General features: G+C 40.9%; 1 protein-coding gene across 1 annotated transcript in view; it reads left to right on the top strand.

Moving 5' to 3' along the window:
- Nucleotides 1-20645, top strand: part of BCAT1 (branched chain amino acid transaminase 1) — a 64151-nt gene that overhangs the window by 26763 nt on the left and 16743 nt on the right. Inside the window, exons 3-7 of the mRNA XM_075114370.1 lie at nt 9315-9515; nt 12793-12903; nt 13808-13927; nt 16205-16368; nt 17949-18091. Of these exons, the coding sequence (XP_074970471.1) occupies nt 9315-9515; nt 12793-12903; nt 13808-13927; nt 16205-16368; nt 17949-18091 (739 nt within the window). The remainder of the gene's footprint in view (nt 1-9314; nt 9516-12792; nt 12904-13807; nt 13928-16204; nt 16369-17948; nt 18092-20645) is intronic.

The following is a 20645-nucleotide window of genomic DNA, read 5'->3' as shown; positions in this document are numbered from 1 at the left end:
TTGCAGACATAAAGTGCAGCTGCATGGCCAAAGAGGATTTTTATATAGCTGACTTGACCAGCAGTAACAGTGGGTTACAGCAATGGGGTTTTCAGTCCAGTGCAATGACTGCATTAAAACCTGCTCATACTTCTTCCCTATTCACACTTTTTGACCACTTCGTTAACCGGAAGACCTGTTAGCAAACAGAAATAGCTGATATGGCCAAAATGTAGAATGCGTCCAGTTTCTGTTCCTATGTTTAATAGTTTCATCAGCATCTTGGTGGTTTATATTTTAAAGAGGTATTCATATTTGAAATGTTTTCTATAATTCTTTGATAGATGAAATTACTAGATAACTAGGTTTTGTAGATCTGAATATACCATTAGCTGGAGTAGAGGAGGTAGACCCCACTAAAATCAAATAGGTGTTTTCCTTAAAATTTCCTTAGTATCAGATAGAAGGTTTCCTTAGGATCTGTAGGAACCCCATTCCCTCATCTTTCTTAACTTTAAAAATATCTCCTGAAACTTGTGCCAGTGGAGAACAGACTGTTGAGTAAGGGACGAACACATACACACCCCCTGCCCCAACCCATTACGAGTCCATTTAATTTTTCTGAAGCAGTACAAATGGGTGAGGATGACATGAGTCAGGTAGTTTTGTCTCCCTTACAGTCCAAATTCCTACAAAGCTGGAGGAACGGGTCTTGATGAACTTAAATGGGCTTTGGATCAAATTAATGGGAGTTGGTGCAGGGCAATATTTTAGCACATATGGAAAAAAACCTTAAATTTTAGTTAATGCCATTGAAATAAATTATGCTATGGATTATCCTTGTGCTTGAGCGTTTTGTTGGGCAAGACTAGTTTCTTCAATGTTTTCTCTAAAGTCTAGCAAGACCGTAGCTTTCAAAAATCTTTGTTTCCCTTCTGGTGCATTTTGGGAGGTTCAGGCTGCATTTTCAGCTGTGCTGCTGCCCTAGGTGTCCTTTTAATTCCCTAAGACAAGAAGTTTCTGCTAATTCCAAACACTTCTCTTTTGTCTTGTCAGAGCAGGTTTACTCCCCTGTCTACTGCTCCAAAGCAAACATTCCTGCATCACAGTTGGAGAATTGTCAGGTCAGGAGAAAGGTTAAAGAAACCAACAGTACATTATGCCCTTCTTCTTTTCTTTCCATTGCTTGCAAAGTGTAGCAGAAGCTCAATCTTTGGTTTGACAAATATTTGATAAGTATCTGTCATGAAGAGTTTAGGTTACATGCCTTGCAGAGGAGGGGTTAGACAAAGTCCTTCCAGCCATGTTTTTTGTTGTTTCCATGATTGACTCACAACTGATTCAGAGCATTGACTCCTTTTTGCTTTGTCATTTGTTCTGTGGTTTATTTGTTCAGTGTACATTCAACCTGATGCAATGATTCCAGGCCCCAGTCCAATTACATGTGCTAACATATTCTCAGATGAAGTCTCAGGGAAACTTATGTTGAAAGACTTCTGGGTATTCTCCCGGGGGCTGCAGAAGATGTTTTGTTATATTTTGTTTCTCTTTATTTTTTCATAGTAGGAAAATGAAGGCTTTCTTCCTGCTCAAATCTTATTATACCCTGGCACACTTTCTATTCTCAAGCCTCAGGCTCTGCTGTAAAATGTAAATTTAAAATAGTAATGATGGTAAAGGGATTATAGGATAGCTTACATTAGCATTACTTTTTATAATTACAACCTAGTAATAGATATCTAAGAATTTCTTTAACTCTGTCTTATTCTGTTTTGAGTTGATAAACTCTTATTGTTCTTATTGTTTCTACCATAGACCTTATTATCATGATCAGAGCCATACAGAGCTTAGCCCTATCAGAAAGCAATGGTCTCTGCCCCAGAAAACTAGCAGTCTTTTCCAAAGAAGGTGGGCAAAACCACAGACCTTAGTTTACCCTGTAGGACATAAAGCTCCTCATTTTTTACTCAAGTAGATGCCTCATTTTTTACTCAGGTAGGTCACAGAATGGTTTGGGTTGGAAGGGACCTTTAGAGATCATCCAGTCCAACCCCACCCTGCAGTGAGCAGGGACATCTTCAACTAGGTCAGGTTGCTCAGAGCCCCGTCCAGACTGACCTTGAATCTTATCAGGGATGGGGCACGACCACCTCTCTGGGCAACCTGTGCCAGCATCTCACCACCCTCATTGTAAAAATGTTTTTCCTTATATCCAGTCTAAATGTGCCCTCCTTCAGTTTAAAACCCTTACCCCTTGTCCTATCACAACATGTTGCTGTGGTGTCAGCTAGTGATTAGTGGATAGAGCTGAGAGGTAGTAAGTCAGACAAACTAGATAAAAATAACACTTGCTAGAAGAGGTTGCAGTTGGTTTCATCTACGGGAGGAATATTCAGCATTTTTATTTCTAAGACAGGGTTTAGGAACAGGCGGAACAGGTGGTTTGTTATTTTGTCCCAATAGAGGAGAAAAGTACCAGTTTCCCTAATACCACACGCAGCCTCCATAACCTTTTCCTACTTTCTAGTTGCATAGCTTAGCACTGCTGCTGTCTGTTCTGATGCCACAGATGGAGGAGTTAGCATGTCATCCCTGATTCCTTTCAGAGTTTGGCAATACTTTGGCACAAGTCTTTTTTTATGTGTAGTAGTAGCTGTTAAGCATGATTCATGATGTCGGCCTACAGAAAACATGCCCACGTAGTGAAGGCTCTTCCTGGATCAAGCTGTAATTCCCTGTGGTCTGCTCGTAGTAACTGCTGTATGGGGCTGTTGGGCTAGAATATCTAATGGATGAGCTTCTCCAGCCATCTAGGATCACTGCTCAGGTCAGCAAGAAAATGGGGGCAAACCTCTGCCACCTGCAGCTTGCATCAAGAAACTGATGGAGCTGAATGAGTTACAGAAGAAAGGTGGCAGCTTGCCCATTGGCTGCAAGGCCAAAAAAAACTTGTTTAAAGTAGGTTTCAGTTTCCAAAGGCAAATTTACAAGCCCTTTTCTTCAGCCTAGTTAGTATCCTCAGCCTAGTTCCCAACCACTGCTTCTCTTTGGCAGTGCAAACCTTTTCCCCTCAGTCTGTTATATAGCCTCAGGTTCAGGAGGCCAGGCAGAAGGTGCTGTGAGGTGAAAGTAGCTGCCCCAGCAGAAAGAATAGCTTCCCAGGATAGAGATAAATATGCTGGGGAGGGCCCAGAAGTGACGAGGAGGGTGCCATAGCCATAAGGACTGAACTGCAGGAAAATGACACCCTCATCCCTGGAGCCCTCTTCAAAACCATTCTGTCTAGTCTCAGCCTCGTTCTTTCCAGCTCCCCCTGGCTATGGCTTGTTACCTTTCCCCTTTATAGTAATTCCTCATGCTGTCTCCTCCTCAATATTTACTGCACTACTGCAATATTTTGCTGTTCACAAGTGCAAGGGCAAAACAAGTTATTCAATTTTGCCTACGCTTCCACGTCTGTTATTGCATCAGAAGGCCCTGATCTTTCCTAGATATGCTTATAAACTCAACATAAGTAATAAAAAATAATAATTGCAGTTGCTTTGTGATCTTGAATGAATCACCTTGACTAGAAGTCAGGGAGGTTACTTATTTCATCAGAACAGATTACAGTCAGACTCACTGAATGGATGTTGATGTTTTGAGAATCTCTGCTGAAACTTGCTGTTATACTTAGGTAACTTGTAAGCTATTTTATAGCTGAGGCTGCCAGTTCTCTTTTTACTCAAGTAAGTGATAGAAACACTTGGCCCAGCAAGTGTTTAGAAAAGTTTGGGTATGTCAAATAAATTACACCTGTTAGAGCTGTTCAACCTACTGCTTGTAGTCTACTAGTTTCAGTGCAGTGAAAATAACTGCAGCCAAGGTTCATTTGGGAAGGCATTGTTAAAACTTGATGGAAAGAGTAGGACAAAATATGCACTTGCCATCTGCACTTACCCGAGACAGCTCTCAAGGGTAAGAAAGGTAGGAATGTAGTAATGAGGGTAACAGCTCTGGCCAGAGGCTGCTGTCAGCTCCAAATCCAGTTACAGCTATTGCAAAGGCTGGGTAGAATAAACATTAAACTGACATCTTGGCTAGGGGTGCCAGAATGCCTTGCTACAGCTTTGGTTAAAAATGACACCGACCAGCATGTCACTTTTAATTTGACCTAGCTCATAATTGACAAGATCTGTTTTGATCAAATGATGAATTTTAGTTTCAGGAGGTCACAATACATCTTCGTTACTTGGGCTGGGTAAAGCTTTACTCTGTAAGAAATTGAGTTGGAATCAGCAGGCCCTTTTCAGATGAGGGGCTATGCAAAAAAGGGCATCTGATCAACAACAACAGTGGTTGTTTGTAGGTGTAGCATTGCTAAACAAGCCTGAAAATCACCAGTGTCCTGCTGGCTTCCCTGACACTCCCTTTTGCCTACCATCGTCAGGGCAATCTTGTTCTTCCTATTTCTTACCAAAGTCCCCTGGGCTGGGACCTAGGCACATATATCTTGTACATACTGTAATGCCCTAACATGGAGAGTTTGGAGAGCTGTAACTATGTCTTTGCCATTTTACTTTAGGCAACAGGGGCCAAATAGCTGCACTCAGTAGACTGCATGCCACATCTGTTTCTTGCTTTATCTCCCTTATCCTTTTTGTTCCTGCATTTACCATTTTTCCTTCTGGTTTACTGGTTTTATTAGGCAGCAGTGTCAGAAGGTGCTTGAGATCACGCTGATTACAAAGCAAGCTAAACACAAACTTAGTGGAAAAATTGCCCTTTGTATTGGCAGTACAAACAGAGGAGATCTGGATGGATGTTAATGCCACTTCCTGATGCATCCTTAATATGCTGCTTTCAGGGCTGGGGGAACGTTGACAAAGGAAAGAACTAAATTGCTCTTTATAAAGGTCATAGGTGGTACCGTGGTAGAACTGTGATAATATTTAATGAGTGACAGAAAAGCAATAGGCATTGACACTTAATCAGTACTCCTGGTATTAGCCACCAGGCCTTGCTCTGCTCTCTTTGTGTGGGTTCTGGGTGTTTGGTTTCTCTCCTGCTGGTGCTGCCTGACAGTACCACAAAATACTTGGACAGGACTTTGGGGCAAGTTAAGACAAAAGGGTCTGTGGGCCAGGTGAGATTTTGTGTAATAAGGGGCCTTGTTACTCAGGGACTTAGGCTGAGGGTGCTGGAAATACTCTGTGCTGCAGACCACACTGTGGGAGATAGTACTCCAAGGATGGGTTCTCCAGTACCCCTCCATGGAAAAAAAGATTGAATGTATTGCAGTGTTTGATGGTGTCTTGACATGAAAATCATTGGGATTCTGAAAGATCCAGGTGATTTTGCACACTGTTAACTTGCATTACTCGCTGCCTGGAAAAAGAGGGAAAAAATTACAATAGAATGAATAAGGGGGAAAAGCCTTAAGAATGGATCTTAAGAAAGTAATGATGAAAGAAAATCTTAAATGCATCTCCTGAGAGCTTAATAGGATTATAAGGATCAAGAAAATTGCCCTTTTGCCTGTTTAATGATTGTTGTCTTACTGCTCTGTGCAGTTTAGATTATATTTGAGGTCTTCTGCAGGGTGTTGCTACTGTTGTTTGAAGGAAGTGTTACGGGTCAAATGTTGTACCTGATATTGTTGAGTCAGGTGTTTGCAAAATGCTTGAATGAAAGTTGGTTTCCCTAAATGCTGAAGGAGGTGAGAAAGAGCAGGTGGGCTCCTTGTTCAGAGCACGCAGCTTCCCAAAGCTCTGTGGTCCGGAAACTATTTGCTCCTTTTCTGGATAAGCATCATAGCTACCTATCTCTGTAGGCTTTCTGCCTTCAAATGACCCAACCTGAAATCCAGTCCAGTGATTTCTGTTTGTGACTGCAGAAAGTCCCCTATCCTTGGCGCTGAGAGCTTAAGCAGCGTGGGCTGCTGCTCTGCGATGCTGCTGGGTGACCGCCCATCACACAGGAGTACCCATTTTATTGAACTTGCAGGAGTGAGTGCTTGGCCTGCCCCTTAGCTCTCATGAGCCAGCACAGGGGCGACTCTGGATCTGGAACCCTCCTTGTATTAACCATTAGAAGGTAATGGTGTGCTGGTATTTGATCAGTACAGTTTTATTAAATTATCCCTCACATTACAGAGACTCTTGAACCCCAGGTCTCCAAATCTGGAGAAATACCTTTGGTGGCAAAACTGATTCAAAGAAAGCCCAAATGCTCCCGAGTGAGCATGTTTCTTCACTTGTGGCTGCAGCTTGCCACTCCCTCCACATGTGCTTGTGGGCCTGTGAGAAGAGCCATGTTAAAATCCTTCCCCATCCTTAGAATAAAAGCCATTTGTTAGCACCAATGAGCTTAGCAAACTGTTTTATAGTGCTGCCTTTCAACTAATTGTGCTACCACGACTGAGGAAGTGGCAAACTGAGGCATAAAAGCAGAAATCGGCACACTGAAGGGAGTTCTAGGGGATGAAACTCCATGTGATAATTCTGATCCCCAGGCCAGTTTATTGTAAAGATAATTACCTTAATGAAAGTGACCTGAGATGAGACAGAAGCCTTGACTTCAGGGAGAGCTGTTAATACCACTGGCAGTAGGAGTTCTTTAGAAGCTGTGATTCTGTCCAGAGATAATTCCAAGGATATAATTGTGTTCTACATCCTCTTTTAAGTCCCATTGACATCCAGCTCCTGCATAACTGTTTTCCTGAGCTGAATCTTGCATTGTGGATAATCGCAAACACTCCTTTGTGGCTTTTATTTTGGTCCATGCTATTCTGTGATATCTTTTTTTCCAAAGTGCATGATAAGAGGTTGTCAGGTAAAATTAATTTTTATTTTCAGGACATCATTAAGTAGTGCTTTTCCCATTGGAGCACTCACTGTCAGCAGGATAAAGGGTACTATAAAGAGTTAAGAATAATTGTTGTTTCATCAGATTATGTATTAGTTCAACCAGGCTAATGCACAGTAATATCTAGACAAGTCCTATAATTGGATGTAGTTTGAAACATGCTTTTAGCTATTCATGTGCTCCAGCTCTAAGTTAATTTCACATCTAAGCCATTACCAAAAAAAATACACCAAACCAAACCCCAAACCAAAACCAACCCATCAATAAAAAATAGGCCATTACTTATTAAAGACATCTTGAAAATCAGGTTGTTTACAGAGACCAGGGTGTGTGTGTTCTTTTTCAAAAGCTTTGGACTAACTTTTTCTCATTTTGCAAAATATGTGCTGAGTCTGAGAAGTCAAAGTCAGTAATATCTCTTGCAGAGCTGCCTTTTTAGTGTATGTGCAAATCATTTGAACAATAGTCTGAACTATCGGCATTCTAGTATATTCTATATGTATCCCGTGTAGAGGAGTAAGATTTCACTTGGGGGTCTGTAATAAGGGTCAATGCTGGTCATGTTAGGAAGTAAAATGGAGCTTTGAATCTAATTCTTTGTTGAATTCTTCCTTGCCTAGTTGTCAATGGCTCAATGTCCAAATGGAGACTGGTGACAAGTGGTGTCCCTCAGGGGTCTATACTGGGACCAGTACTATTTAATATCTTCATCAATTACATGGGATTGAGTGGGATTGAGTGCACCCTCAGCAAGTTTGCAGATGACACCAAGTTGAGTGGTGCAGTTGACACACCAGAATAATGGGATGACATCCAGAGAGACCTAGACACGCTGGAGAGGTGGGCCCATGTGAACCTCATAAGGTTCAACAAGGCCAAGTGCAAGGTCCTGCGCCTGGGTCAGGGCAACCCCCAGTATTAATAAAAGCTGGGGGATGAAGAGATTGAGAACAGCCCAGTAGTGAAGTACTTGGGGTACTGGTGAACGAAAAGCTAAACATAACCAACAATGTGTGCTTGCTGCCCAGAAGGCCAACACTATCCTGGGCTGCATCAAAAGAAGCATGGCCAGCAGGTCAAGGGAGGTGATTGGTGATTTTGCCCCTCTACTCCACGCTGGTGAGACCCCACCTGGAGTGCTGCGTCCAGCTCTGGGATCCTCAACACAGAAAGGACATGGAACTGTTGGAGTGGGTCCAGAGAAGGGCCACAAAAATGATCTGAGGGCTGGAGCACCTCTCCTGTGAAGACAGGCTGAGAGAGTTGGGGTTGTTCAGCCTGGAGAAGAGAAGGCTGTGGGGAAACCCTATTGCAGCCTTTTAGTACCTAAAGGGGGACTATAGGAAAGATGGGGGCAAACTCTTTGGCAAGGCCTGTTGTGACAGGACAAGGGGTAAGGGTTTTAAACTGAAGGAGGGCGCATTTAGACTGGATATAAGGAAAAACATTTTTACAATGAGGGTGGTGAGGTGCTGGCACAGGTTGCCCAGAGAGGTGGTCGTGCCCCATCCCTGATAAGATTCAAGGTCAGTCTGGACGGGGCTCTGAGCAACCTGACCTAGTTGAAGATGTCCCTGCTCACTGCAGGGTGGGGTTGGACTAGATGATCTCTAAAGGTCCCTTCCAACCCAAACCATTCTGTGATTCTATGTTATAGAAAAAGAATGGAGAGGATGGATCGAGAGGATGGATCAAGAATCTGCCCTCTTCATAGCCCTCTCCAGTTGTTTAGCCCCAACTTGTGTATAAAAGGGGAGAGTCATGCCAGAGAACCTGCTCTCCTTCTTCCCCTGCTGTTCTTTAGGATGATTCACACCATATAAGCTACTATAAATAAAATTAACTCTATCCCAGCCAAAACCAGTATAAAAAAATATGCTGCATTTCTGCAGCTAGTCATGGCTTGTAAGAGAAAGTCTTTACAGTTAATCATGCAGAGAAACATTTAACCTTCTTTGCTAATAGGATCTTTCTAGGAAAATATGAATGTGAATGAACAAGCTAGTGTGACCCAAGTAATCTGCTGACTGCTGGCTCCGACCTCTCACATTGATCTTATGCATTAAAGGAAGATCAGCATAACACATGTACTTAGTTGTGAAGGGGATTAATTTCTGATGATCAGCTTACATTCTGAGGTACAGCAACTGGGTTTTTCTGGAACTTGTACAGATGTGTTAATCTAAATGTCCAAGAAATTTTCATCTGCTAATTTTCTGGTCTTACACCTTGTATTGCTTCTTCCACTTAACATTGCTTCAAAATACACTAACTACTTCTGGTATAAGCAGGACTGTGTATATGTGTGTACACACAGTATGAATGCTTGCCAGCTGCCTAGAGGTTAGCTGCCTTTAACCATTCTGTCACTAAATGTCCCCACAGATAAAATATTGCATTTGCCCATGTTCACTGATGCAAAACCATTTTTAAATCAGTCTGACTTAATTATTTTTATACACTTCAATCTTGTCTTCATGTTTCTTCAGGCTTCAGATTTGATCATCACTCCAGCTATGACTTTCAAGGAAAAACCAGACCCCAGCGGTTTGGTATTTGGAACTGTGTTCACTGATAATATGCTGACAATTGAATGGTCCTTGGCTTCAGGATGGGAGAAACCTTATATTAAGCCACTTGAGAACCTTTCATTGCATCCAGCTTCCTCATCTCTGCATTATGCTATAGAAGTGAGTACTGAATCGATTTGGAACCTGCTATTTTGTTTCATTAGCTTTTCAAGCCACAGCTTTGTAATACAGGGACTATTACTGTCTTAAGTTTATTAGTACTGAGTTACGTTTTAACTGATGTCCTTCCAGAATAATTCCATTATTTACACCAGGGTTATGTTTATTTTAGTATAATTCAGGAGCAGCTCTGGCCTGTGGATTCCAGATCACTTAAATTTCTAGCCTAGTGAAGGTGAACCCTTTCTTGTGCGGTGACAAATTAATTTGAGAAAGCATTCTAGTTCACTGATGGCCGATCAGTCCAGTTACCATCTGTGGTATAACTTAATGAAGCACTGGATAAGACAGTGTGAGATGCCAAGAGTAGCTTTAATTTGGGGACTGAACATACACTTTGTGAAAGTTATTTTAAGCTGTTTTGAAGGTTCATAGCTTAGATTGCAAGGCAGACTAGACAGATGCTTGTTTGCAACTCTGAACAAGTCTGGAGAGCTCTGAACTAGATCTGATGCATTCAGCATATACAAGTGTATTTAAGCAGAGAATATACAGCAAGGAACTTTGGAAAATGAAATGTTAAGTCGGAAACCAGCGTGGTTAACAGTTTCCGTGCTTAGCTGCTTACTGTCTAAAGCTGCCTTTTGTGTCTTCAGAGCAGCTTTGCCTATACTCACATCTGTGTGAGAGCCTCAGTAGGGCACGTATGCTGAAATGGAAGCCTGCTTCTCCTCCCACATCTGGGTAGGTGGGAGTGTCTCCACTGAAGTTAATGGAGCTTCTTGTGCTTCTTTTGTTATTTCTTTCTTTCTTTTTTTTTTTTTAAACTACTGGTATATGGGAAGGATCAAGCTTTTCCCTGCTTGTGGTCCCTGAGATCCTGCCTTCACCATTTTTTGTTGTTGCTGTTTTTTCCCTATCTAGTCACCAAGCCTCCAAAGGTCCTGTGTAAATTACAACAGGCCCCTGTGACTAAGGTTGCAGCTTTTGATCTGCCCAAGAAGTAAGAAACCACGCTGGAGTCCCAAATCTATATTTCACTCTTAGTAGCATATTGCTTTAATGCTCGGCCTCTGGCCCAGTCTGAAATCATTGCTAATATGAACATGCTCTTATTTTTTTTCCCATTTTTTTTTTTTATTCTTTCACCCTTATTGCATCACGTTTCCTCTAGCCAAGAGGACAGACAGAGGAGAATCTGATGCCAATGCTGTGGCTCAATGAATACACAGTGGGTATAATCAAAATGATGAATTTGGCATTCCCTCCCCTTTCTCCTTGCCCTTCATGATGCAGTGTGACAGTCTGGATCTGCTGAACTCCAGATCCAGCTCCTGTGATGTACAGATGTCAGATAATATTGTTTGCACACACTGTAGCAACCAACCATCAAGCAACCACAGCAGTTGCTTTTATTCAGGTTGAGCATTTCTGGAACACATCACTGTCTCCCTTTTTAATGAGTGAAAGGTTTTACTGAGCTCTGGATGGTTAAAAGTATTTATTTTTGGACAAAAAGATTTAACAGTTTGAGAAGGCTTTGTGTTTCAGTAATGATGTGATTCTTACTTCTCTCAAACCATTGATGAAATTTCAGTAGTAACATTCCTTCCTCTTCCCTCTCATTAAAAGTTCTGTGAATGTGTTTGGGAGAAGGGGGGGGGGGAACAACTGTTCTGTGATAAGAAAGTAGCATCACAGAAATGTGGTATTAGTAACTGGCCCAATAAAAATTGTATCAAAGTATCAACCGTATCACCAGCTATGCCATCCTTTATTAAAGATAGACTTCTTCCCTTGTAAATACAATGTCTACCCTAGGAGCAGTTTCTTTTCCAAAACTCCATACAAAGCTTTTAATAAGGTTGGCATTGCCATAGAAATAAGATAAATTTCGAAGGTGAAAAGTTCTGGGTTCTAATTCTGGTTCTGCTACATAGTTGGCATCTAGCCTAAGGAAAATTGTTGGAATTCCTACAACCCAGTTACAACCCAATTAAAATATGTCATGTGGAAGGACCTGGCTCTGTCATGAGACTGCACAAAAGCTTTCTAAATATTGCATTCCACTGATCCTTATGCGAAAACATTATAGAATTTAATAATAATGAAACCTTGAGTATTCTACTAAAATTACATATACACAAATACAGGATCCTTTTTTCCAAATAAAAAAATCTGCATATGTAGAGTTCCAAACACACAGAGTGTATTTGCAGCCATTTTTTATGGAACAGTCAGGAAGAGAAGTCTGAGGAGACTGGCAGCAGTGGTGCAGTTAAATTCATAGAACTCATACTGAAATTTAATGTACAAAGAAATGCTTTAGGATATAAATCCTAAAAATCTGAAATCTTGTCTGTAAGCATAAGCGATCCTTTAATACTTAATCTAAATAATACCTGTATATATTAATGTGAGTTTATAGAATACATGTGGTTTATGTCTGTAATTGGAACTGGAAATTATCAATCTGTAACTGAAAATAACTATGGATATTTTGTGGGCATTGTTTTTTTGCTGTGGTTAGGAGATGTTGTAGAGCATACTGGTGGGATAAAGTTTTCTGGTAAATTGATTGTCAACACCAGTCATCCAGATTCTGCAGTTTGGTGGGATAATTATGACTAATTTAAGTTTCCTGTAAAGTATAGATAAAACATCTTCATGCATTCTTCCTCTAGTGTAAGGCTGATGCATCTGTCTGTCATGCTAACTAAACCCTCTTGCACAGCATGTGGGGGAAACAAGTGGCCAAGTGACTATGATTTTGCTACAACTACAGCAAGAACTGCAACAGAGTTCCCTTAATTACCTTACTCTATGCTTTCTACCAAAATGCATTTTGGACAGAGCCCTAAAAATGATTAACATGTATAATTAAATTCTACAGATCTTTTCTGTAAGGGAGAATGCTGTTTTGCTCAGCCTTAGGTATCAGTCAGGATATAAGGGAAGAGTTAAGTCAAACACATGCTACAAATATTAATTGCTGTAGTGACATTATGAAAAAAAATGTTTTTCATTAAGTCCCCTGACAGAGAAAGATATATCTGAAGCATAGGTAGGTTGTCTTTGTAGTATAAACTTCATGATACTACCTCACAGGAGTGTGTTGCAAGGATTAACTAGTTAGTGTTTATACTTTGAGTACTGTGAGCAGGAAAGTGAAGTTCTTTTATTTCCCAAGAGTGTGTTCTGCTTTTGCACAGATCATCATGGGATAGCACATCTCAATTATTGTTTGATTTCTTTTCCCTCCTTTTTGGCTTGGTAGTTGTTTGAAGGAATGAAGGCTTACCGAGGAGTAGATGGCAAAATCCGCCTGTTCCGGCCAACCCTCAACATGGACAGGATGGCGCGATCAGCAAGACGAACAACTCTGCCAGTATGTGGCAAGGCATCTTCATCTTATTCTGCTTAAGTCAGAGCCTATTTTCATACTCAGAGTGCAAATCTCTGAAACTTTGCAGTACTGCAACATTTATTGAACACTCTAATCCTTAGTTCAGTTAAACTTTGTTAAAAGACCTTATTCAGTGAAGGGAATAATTTGAAATGCATTTTTCTTTTAAATCACAACAGTGTTTTGCTTTCCTTGTTGTCCCCCTACTGCCTCAGAAGTACACAGTCTATTTCTGAGGGATGTGACTGTTCTGCACCAACTTGCATGCAGACAGCTGATGAAATTGTTTTGGTGCTAATGTTCTTCCTTTTCTTTTTTCCACTTCGATTAAGTCCTTCAGCCTCTGAGTGCCTTCATTTTTGGTCATGCCAGCAATGTAACACTGCTTTTAGCAGTTGTATATTGGCCAGTGAATTTCCTCCCATGATTATTAGCTTTATTACTGTAAGAACTTTGCAACTTTGTGACACAGGGAAACTTCGTGGGCCCCTTGGAGTGATAACCCAAAGTGCTCCTCTGCAGAAGAGGTGGTGCAGTAGCATGCAGCATGCCAAAGTGAAGGTGTTGACGGCACAGGGAGTTCTCTCCCTGTGCTTTGGAGGCAAGAAGGGTCAACGACTTGGTTTTAGTATCTTAGGAGGATACCTTGTAGCAGAGGGAGGCATTCAGGATATTGTATAAAAAGGCACAGTGGCAGAGACCAGGGGATTTTAACTTCTGTAAGAAATGAACTCAAGGAAGATGAAGTAGTCCTATGAACCTCCTTGGACTGTCACTGTTTCATATCCTGATGAAGTGTTCCCTTAGCATGTGGATCTATAAAGACCACAGAGTGTTCAGGCTGTATTTCTCCATTTGCTTTTTTCCGTCTGCTTTTCCTTCCCAGTGTTTTGACCAGAATGAGCTGTTGGAGTGCATCCGGAAGCTTGTAGAAGTGGAAAAGGAGTGGGTCCCATATTCAACCACTGCCAGCCTGTACATCCGTCCTACCTTAATCGGAACTGAGGTGTGAAACATTTTTTCCCCTCTTAACTTTTGTGTATATAAGCATGAGGAATAAGCCTTCAGCCATAAAGGGAAATACCGCAGCAGCCATTAGACAATAGTATTACAGCTCAGGGGCAATTTGGTTTTATGTTTTTGCTTTCGAGTTAATCACCTGTAGCTCTACTTCACAAATTTATGTTGACCACACCACCACCTAGTGGACACATTTATTCAGATCACAGAAAACAAACTTCGTTTAACTATTCTGAGTGGTAACGGCAAAATTTATATTCACTTTGGGTTTGTACTAAAAAGATAGTTATTTGTGACATGGTAATGTATACCTTTAAAATAGTAACAACGTGGAGAAAATGTGAGGGAACAGACATTTGCTGTGTAGATTTTGTGATTTCATCTCATACCTACATCCTAACCTTAGTGAGGAGATTTTGGAAGGTTCTACCCAGTAAACTAAAATGGGTCTTCTGAGAGAGGCTTTTAACAGAACTAAGAACAAGTTCTTGTGTCAATTTAATCCTGAACCCAGATAAACCTGACCTCATAAGAGTCTCCTTAGCAACTAGGTATTAGTGTGTACTCTGTGAGTTTTGTGTGGGTGTGAGTCAAGCCTATAGTATTTATAAAGGCAATTAGAAACAGGGAGTTTATTTTAATTAGAACTTTAAGGGCTTTTTTTTTTTTAGCAGTCACAAGAGAGAAACCGCTAATGGTAGAGCATAGGACAAGGAAGAATGTATGGTTCCCAACTAGGCGAGTTATTCTTCTGCAATACATTTCAAATGTGTTCTAGGACTCCGCTAATTTAATTCTTGTAAACTAGTTGCAGATTTTCAGAAGGAAGGATCTCCACTCACTGACTGTAGTGTATTAATATTAAAAATAGATTTTTTTCTCCCTGTTTTTATTTTTGGAAATTCTTTTGCTGTTGAGCTTTGTTTCAGGTTAGCCAACATATCTGGCCTTTCCACAATGTCGTATGTTGTTTCCAGGTTGCATGTCCTGCTATTCTTTTATGAATCAGCACAATTAGGAAACCCAGTCAGCGTGATCTTTTGAATGCTCATGTAAGAATCAGGAAAAATATCAAGATCTCAATTGGTTGATCTTGTTAGAAGTTTTGCTGAAGAAGTAAGGTAGACAGAAATCAAAAGAACCCTTTCAGCACCTGAGTAAGACTTATTTGAATTTTCCAGTTAGTTCCACTATTACAACATTATTTTCCCTCCCACCCCCCAATTTAGCATCACATGCTTTGTGCACAGTGTTTTTCTTAGACCTTTGGTCCTAAAGATTAAAGTTCAATAACTTTTTTTCAATGGAGACCTAACTGAAGAAACCAAGGATGAGCTTGTTGTTTCTGTGACACTGGTTTCTCTGCGTGGAGAGAAAAGAGTAACCCATTCAGTTGCATAGAAGATCCCAAGAATTATGGGCAACTAGCTGCATGTAGCCCTGCTTGAGCAGAAGGGTTGGGCAAGGTGATCTCCAGAGGTGCCTTCTAACCTCAATCATTCTGTGATTCTGTGGTCAGTCCTGAGCTTTGCACAGAATCATGCAGTTAAGCAGAGTCTCCTACCACAGGACTCAGACTTTGGCCAGTGCCAGATTTTTCACCTCCACCTTCAAGTATTGATGGTGATGACTTGAAGTGTGAGAAGCCATCTCTCAGAGAGGAGTCTGGGGGTAGAAGTGACATATTCTAGGTTCACAGAATCACAGGTTATTTCCTGTGCTGTTGTATGAACAATTTCCAGCAGCCAAATCATTTTAGCTTGTCACACAACTATTCACAGAGCCAGCACTCAACTCTACTGATGCCATTTCTAAGTGGCATTGGCTAATTCTCATAATTAATGCAGCTGACAGTGGTTCCTCCACTGTTGTTATTGCTAGCAGTGGTCCTTGCTGCTCCTCCCCCCAGAAGGCTTTGCAGGCTTCTTCTGTGATTAATTCATATAATTACATAGAATCTTGTTAAGCTAATTTCTGAATTCTCAAAAGCTTGAAACTATTTGAGAAGATTAGAATAATTTATAGATTATGAAACAGCTGTAGGTGAATGGTGACTGTATGTGAAATTAGGGTTGTTATGTTGCTTGGATGGGGGGAAGTTACATGAATATTTTCTCTTCATTGCAGCACTTTGCATTGTCCTTCTAAAAGTACTCTTGTGCTGCAGTTCCTCTGAAAGCAGTGTTTCAAAAGCTAATTATGCAGCATCTGATGCTTGGAGTATACCAGTAACTTTTGTTTTGTTTACATTCCATATTTTCAGCCTTCCCTTGGACTGAAGAAGCCAACTAAAGCCCTACTGTATGTCATACTGAGCCCTGTGGGCCCTTACTTTGCGAGTGGAAGTTTTAATCCGATATCCTTATGGGCAGATCCAAAATACGTAAGAGCCTGGAAAGGAGGAACGGGGGACTGCAAACTGGGAGGGTAAGAAAACATAATTCTGCATCTTCTACATAGCTCACAAAGGAAATTTGTTTTTTAGTGAAGAATCTAATCCAGCAGAAGTAGAGGTATTAAATGTAGCAGTTAAACAAACAATGTACTATAACAAAGATTTCAAAATCGTACTTTGCAAGTATTATTTGTACAATTCAGATGCATATTTTTGTTTGGACAATGCAGCCAAGTGGATTATTTGCAGAGGCAATTTTGCAGCATCTCAAGCAGAGGAACTGGACCTGGAAGGTGTCCATGTAATACTTTGGCTGTTACCCTTGCAGAAGTTGACACTAAAGATATTACTTCTGTGATGCAGCATTCAGTATAGCAGCCTGCTGCCAGCTGGGAAGTGATGCAGCAACGACTGCTGACCTCCTTCCTTGGCAGACTGTCCTGATAAGCCATCTGCAGTTAGCTAGGAGAGTATGGGTGTTTAAGGCAAAGCATGAGACAGTTACTTGCCTTGACTTGACCATACTATGGAAGCTTTCAGCTGAGCTAGGCCAAAGCACTAGTTAGGCAGAAAAAGAATTGTTAATGTCCAAGTACTTGACTTGTAGACTTAAGCTGATTAGAACTTGACTGGAGCAAGCAACTTGGATGTAGCTAAATAAATGACTCAGTGATACGTCTGGTTTAAATGAAGCTTACTTGTCCCTACCTGGGAGTTTGTTTTCTAGGAAACAAGTTAGTAGTTGTCAAGCGCAGCTCAACTGAGCTAGTAAAAAAATCAAAGGGCAAGAAAACAGCTTTCCTTCATTCAGTCTTATGTTTTGAGACCTTTAATCTTTGTTTGTGAGTTTGTGCTTAGTTTTAGAAATATATTGTTTCCTATGCATCCTTCATATGTCAGCTGTGAAAGCAGGATTAGTCTGGAGTCACTACTGACTTGATTTGAGCCCAGAGGTGAGAACTTAACAGCACTGTGGTCAGCACTTTGGAACTGCTGACTTTGGGTCTTGATGGTTGTTGAACATCAGAGGCAAAAGGGGTTTTTCCCCCTGTCAAAGCAGCTATGGAGTAAACACAGTCTTCAGTCAGGTTCACTCTGTAGGCATCATTTTAGGAAAACAGTTGCTCTTCAAGGATATGGAGTCCATCAAGGCCCATCTGCAGCTCCTAGTTTTGTGGATGTCTTTTCGCAGAAAAGAAATAACTCGCCTCTGGTGATTTTTGTGTTCCAAGAGGCTCATCTGACACATATAAGATTTTCACTCTCTCTCCAGGATGCCAACTGCTAAAGAAAGATAAATGCTTTCCTAAGGTGTTTAATTGCAATGATTAGAATGTCCAGAAAATTGAACAAGAGGTATTTTTAGGACAATTTGGATGGATATGTTTGAGCTGTTGAAGCTGTTCAGCCCTTCAAAGTTTTTGGGTTGTAGATACGAATGATCTAGTAAAATACCAGTAGAGCACTTCCAGAGAAAATATTCTGTGGACAAGCAGTGATTGTGCAGAGCACTTGCTCATAAGGTAGATGTGCACAAAAACTCATGTAGAAATGAGAAAAATACCCAACCAGATACTCATTACTGTTTTCTCTTTCTTTTTGTTTCTGAAAGGAATTATGGTTCTTCTATTTATGCCCAGCAAGAAGCCATGGAGTTAGGCTGCCAGCAGGTTTTGTGGCTCTATGGAGAAGATCACCAAATAACTGAAGCTGGAACAATGAATCTGTTTCTCTACTGGATAAATGAAGATGGAGGTATTGTAACACAAAACATGGAAACTTTAACTGAACAGACAGTTGGGACCATAACCCACAAAAGGATTATTAGAGTGCAGATCATAAAATTTTTAATGAAGATGATTTAACAAAGGAAATGTCTATTCTCTTCTGAAAACTAATAGGTGACTGCTAGTTATATGATTGTGAAAGAGGAGATTCTGGAGCAGCTGTGAGTACTGCCTACTGATAACACACTAAACTGTTGGGCCAGCCCACTTGTTCAGAAGGGTAGAGTCTAGCCGTGCACAAGGTCGCACTGCAGGTTTGGTGTTGACTCTGGCAACATGCTTGATCTTGAAGGAAGTGTTGGGTCAGAAACAATGCAGACATACACAGACTTACGGCTGTGTAACTTTTCAAACTCTGTGGCTTTGGGCATGAATGGTTTCCATCATCACTTTCTGGCAAGTCAAATGTTCCTGAAGCATAGCCAGAAGTATTTCAGCATCCAATTGATGAAGAACTTGGCTCTTTCTTTGAAGAATTTGAAGTTCTGTCCAGTGGAGGCAAAGAGAAACATCTCAGTCAGTGTTCCACAGCACTAATGCTCAAATGATGTTTTAAAGATATACCATCATTCTTGAAGCCATTTTTACCTCTTTGTACCCACAGTCATCTCTGAGCAATGTACATTCTGATTAGAAAACTGTCTAGTTAATGAGCAGCCAACTATTTAGGCCTCTCAAAAACACCCGTTGCGCATGGAAGCGTTCAGTGCTTAAGAAGTGATAGCTGTACCTGAGAACTGGTTCGGTAGACTACATGACTCTGAGTCCTTAAAGGATTGAGCCAATGTATAGGCAAGTGAAAAAAAGGACACCTCCTGACTTCCATGAGTGCTGGCCCTCTGTGAAAATTAAGTGTTGTTGAATTTTTGCATGGCAGCAGATGCAGGGTTCAGACTCTGATTTTATCATAGTGCCATAGGTACCCTTGAAAACTGACATTTTTCTGACAGCTCAGCTGCAGTACAGAGGCATATTGTGTGGGGACAGCAGTGTGCTTTGGATGGTGTAGGGTAATGGGAATCCAGCTGCCTGATTCCCATCTCCAGTTTCACTACCTGTTCTTCTGCAAAATCTTTACTGCTTTTGTGAGAAGAGGGATGATACTCCCTCAGTGTTGAATGAATCTGTGAAGTCTTGTGAATGAAACTATAAATATGAGAAATCTTGTTGTTGTTGTTGTTGTTGTTATAGAAGCAGTAGAATTGTCAGTGTAGCTAGATGGCCAAATTCACGCCTTGTGTAACTTCGCTGTAGAGACATGAAAATAGATTTTGGCTCATTCTGCCCAGGGAAAGGACACTGAAGGGGGGACATAATAAGAATTCAATGTTCTCATTGTACTTAAACCAGGAATATGCTGGAATTATCCAGCTGCAGCACTGTACTGTTCCAAAGATCTGCCAATCACTGTGTTACCAGTGCACTACTGAATAGTACTATTGTGAGGTGGCTGTAGCAAACAACTTGTAATTCATGCCACCCAAGCTAACTGTATACTGGCAAACCTGCCATTTCACATGACATGGTCATTAGCATCATTGGAGCCCTTTGCTGTGTCCCAGTGTGTTGATTAATTTATGATATCTTTGGTGGAGAATGACTCTTGCTGCCAATGTGTGTCATCACATACCTGCCTATGGCTTTACATTGTGATTTAAAAAGAGTTCGTCATTATGTTCTGTCACTTCACAAAGGGTATTTACTTAGGTTGTGGTTTTGTTTTGTTATGCAAATTCTGCAGCTGAGAGAGGGATCTAACATAAAAATACTGAGGCAGAAATTGCAGATTGTCATCAAAATGAAAATGCCTTTCTTTGTGTGTTCAGAGGTTACTGCAGAGTATTCTGAACTGCTCTGCTTACTTTATAACAAGACAAAGACCCAGCCCAGTAAAGCCTAGACTAAAGGACATATATGCTTCCAATGAGAGTAAGTTTTTCTTGCAAGCCCTTGCTATATATTTTCAGTTACAGCATTGTGACTAAACATGACATGTTTTCTTGGGCAGCAGGAGGACCCTGGAAAAACATTTCATTTGTAACATAGAGGAGGCAGCAGAGGATGAAACTACTCAGTTTCTGGTGAAATAACATGACATGTTCTATGCTGCTGTGGCATGCCCACTTGCTGCTCTGGCTGAGGTTTATAATATGTCCAAATCTGGATCCCTGCTGCTGCATAAATACAGAAGTGTGATATTCCATTCATCAAACACTGTTTATGGTTTATGTTCACAAAGTGAAAAATTTAGTCACCCTACAGTCCCTTCCACCTGCCTCTTCAGAGCCCATGACAATCCCAAGAAGCTGTTAACATTGAAACTCATTTCCTTTAATAATGTCTGTTCTTCTTCCTTGAATATAGGCTTGACTTTATGGAAAACCTTAAAATTTAAACATATGTCCAACCTGAAGGTTGCTAACTATGAAATCTGTGTGCACTTTCCAAAAATTCAGTTTCTTCAGAATGATTTGGAACCATCTGGGTCTCTGCTTCTAGCTTTAATGTTAAAGCATTGTGAA

This window comes from Phalacrocorax aristotelis, chromosome 1 (assembly GCF_949628215.1).
Source record: "Phalacrocorax aristotelis chromosome 1, bGulAri2.1, whole genome shotgun sequence".
Classification (NCBI taxonomy): Eukaryota; Metazoa; Chordata; class Aves; order Suliformes; family Phalacrocoracidae; genus Phalacrocorax; species Phalacrocorax aristotelis.
This window is presented reverse-complemented; position numbering and strand designations above follow the sequence as displayed.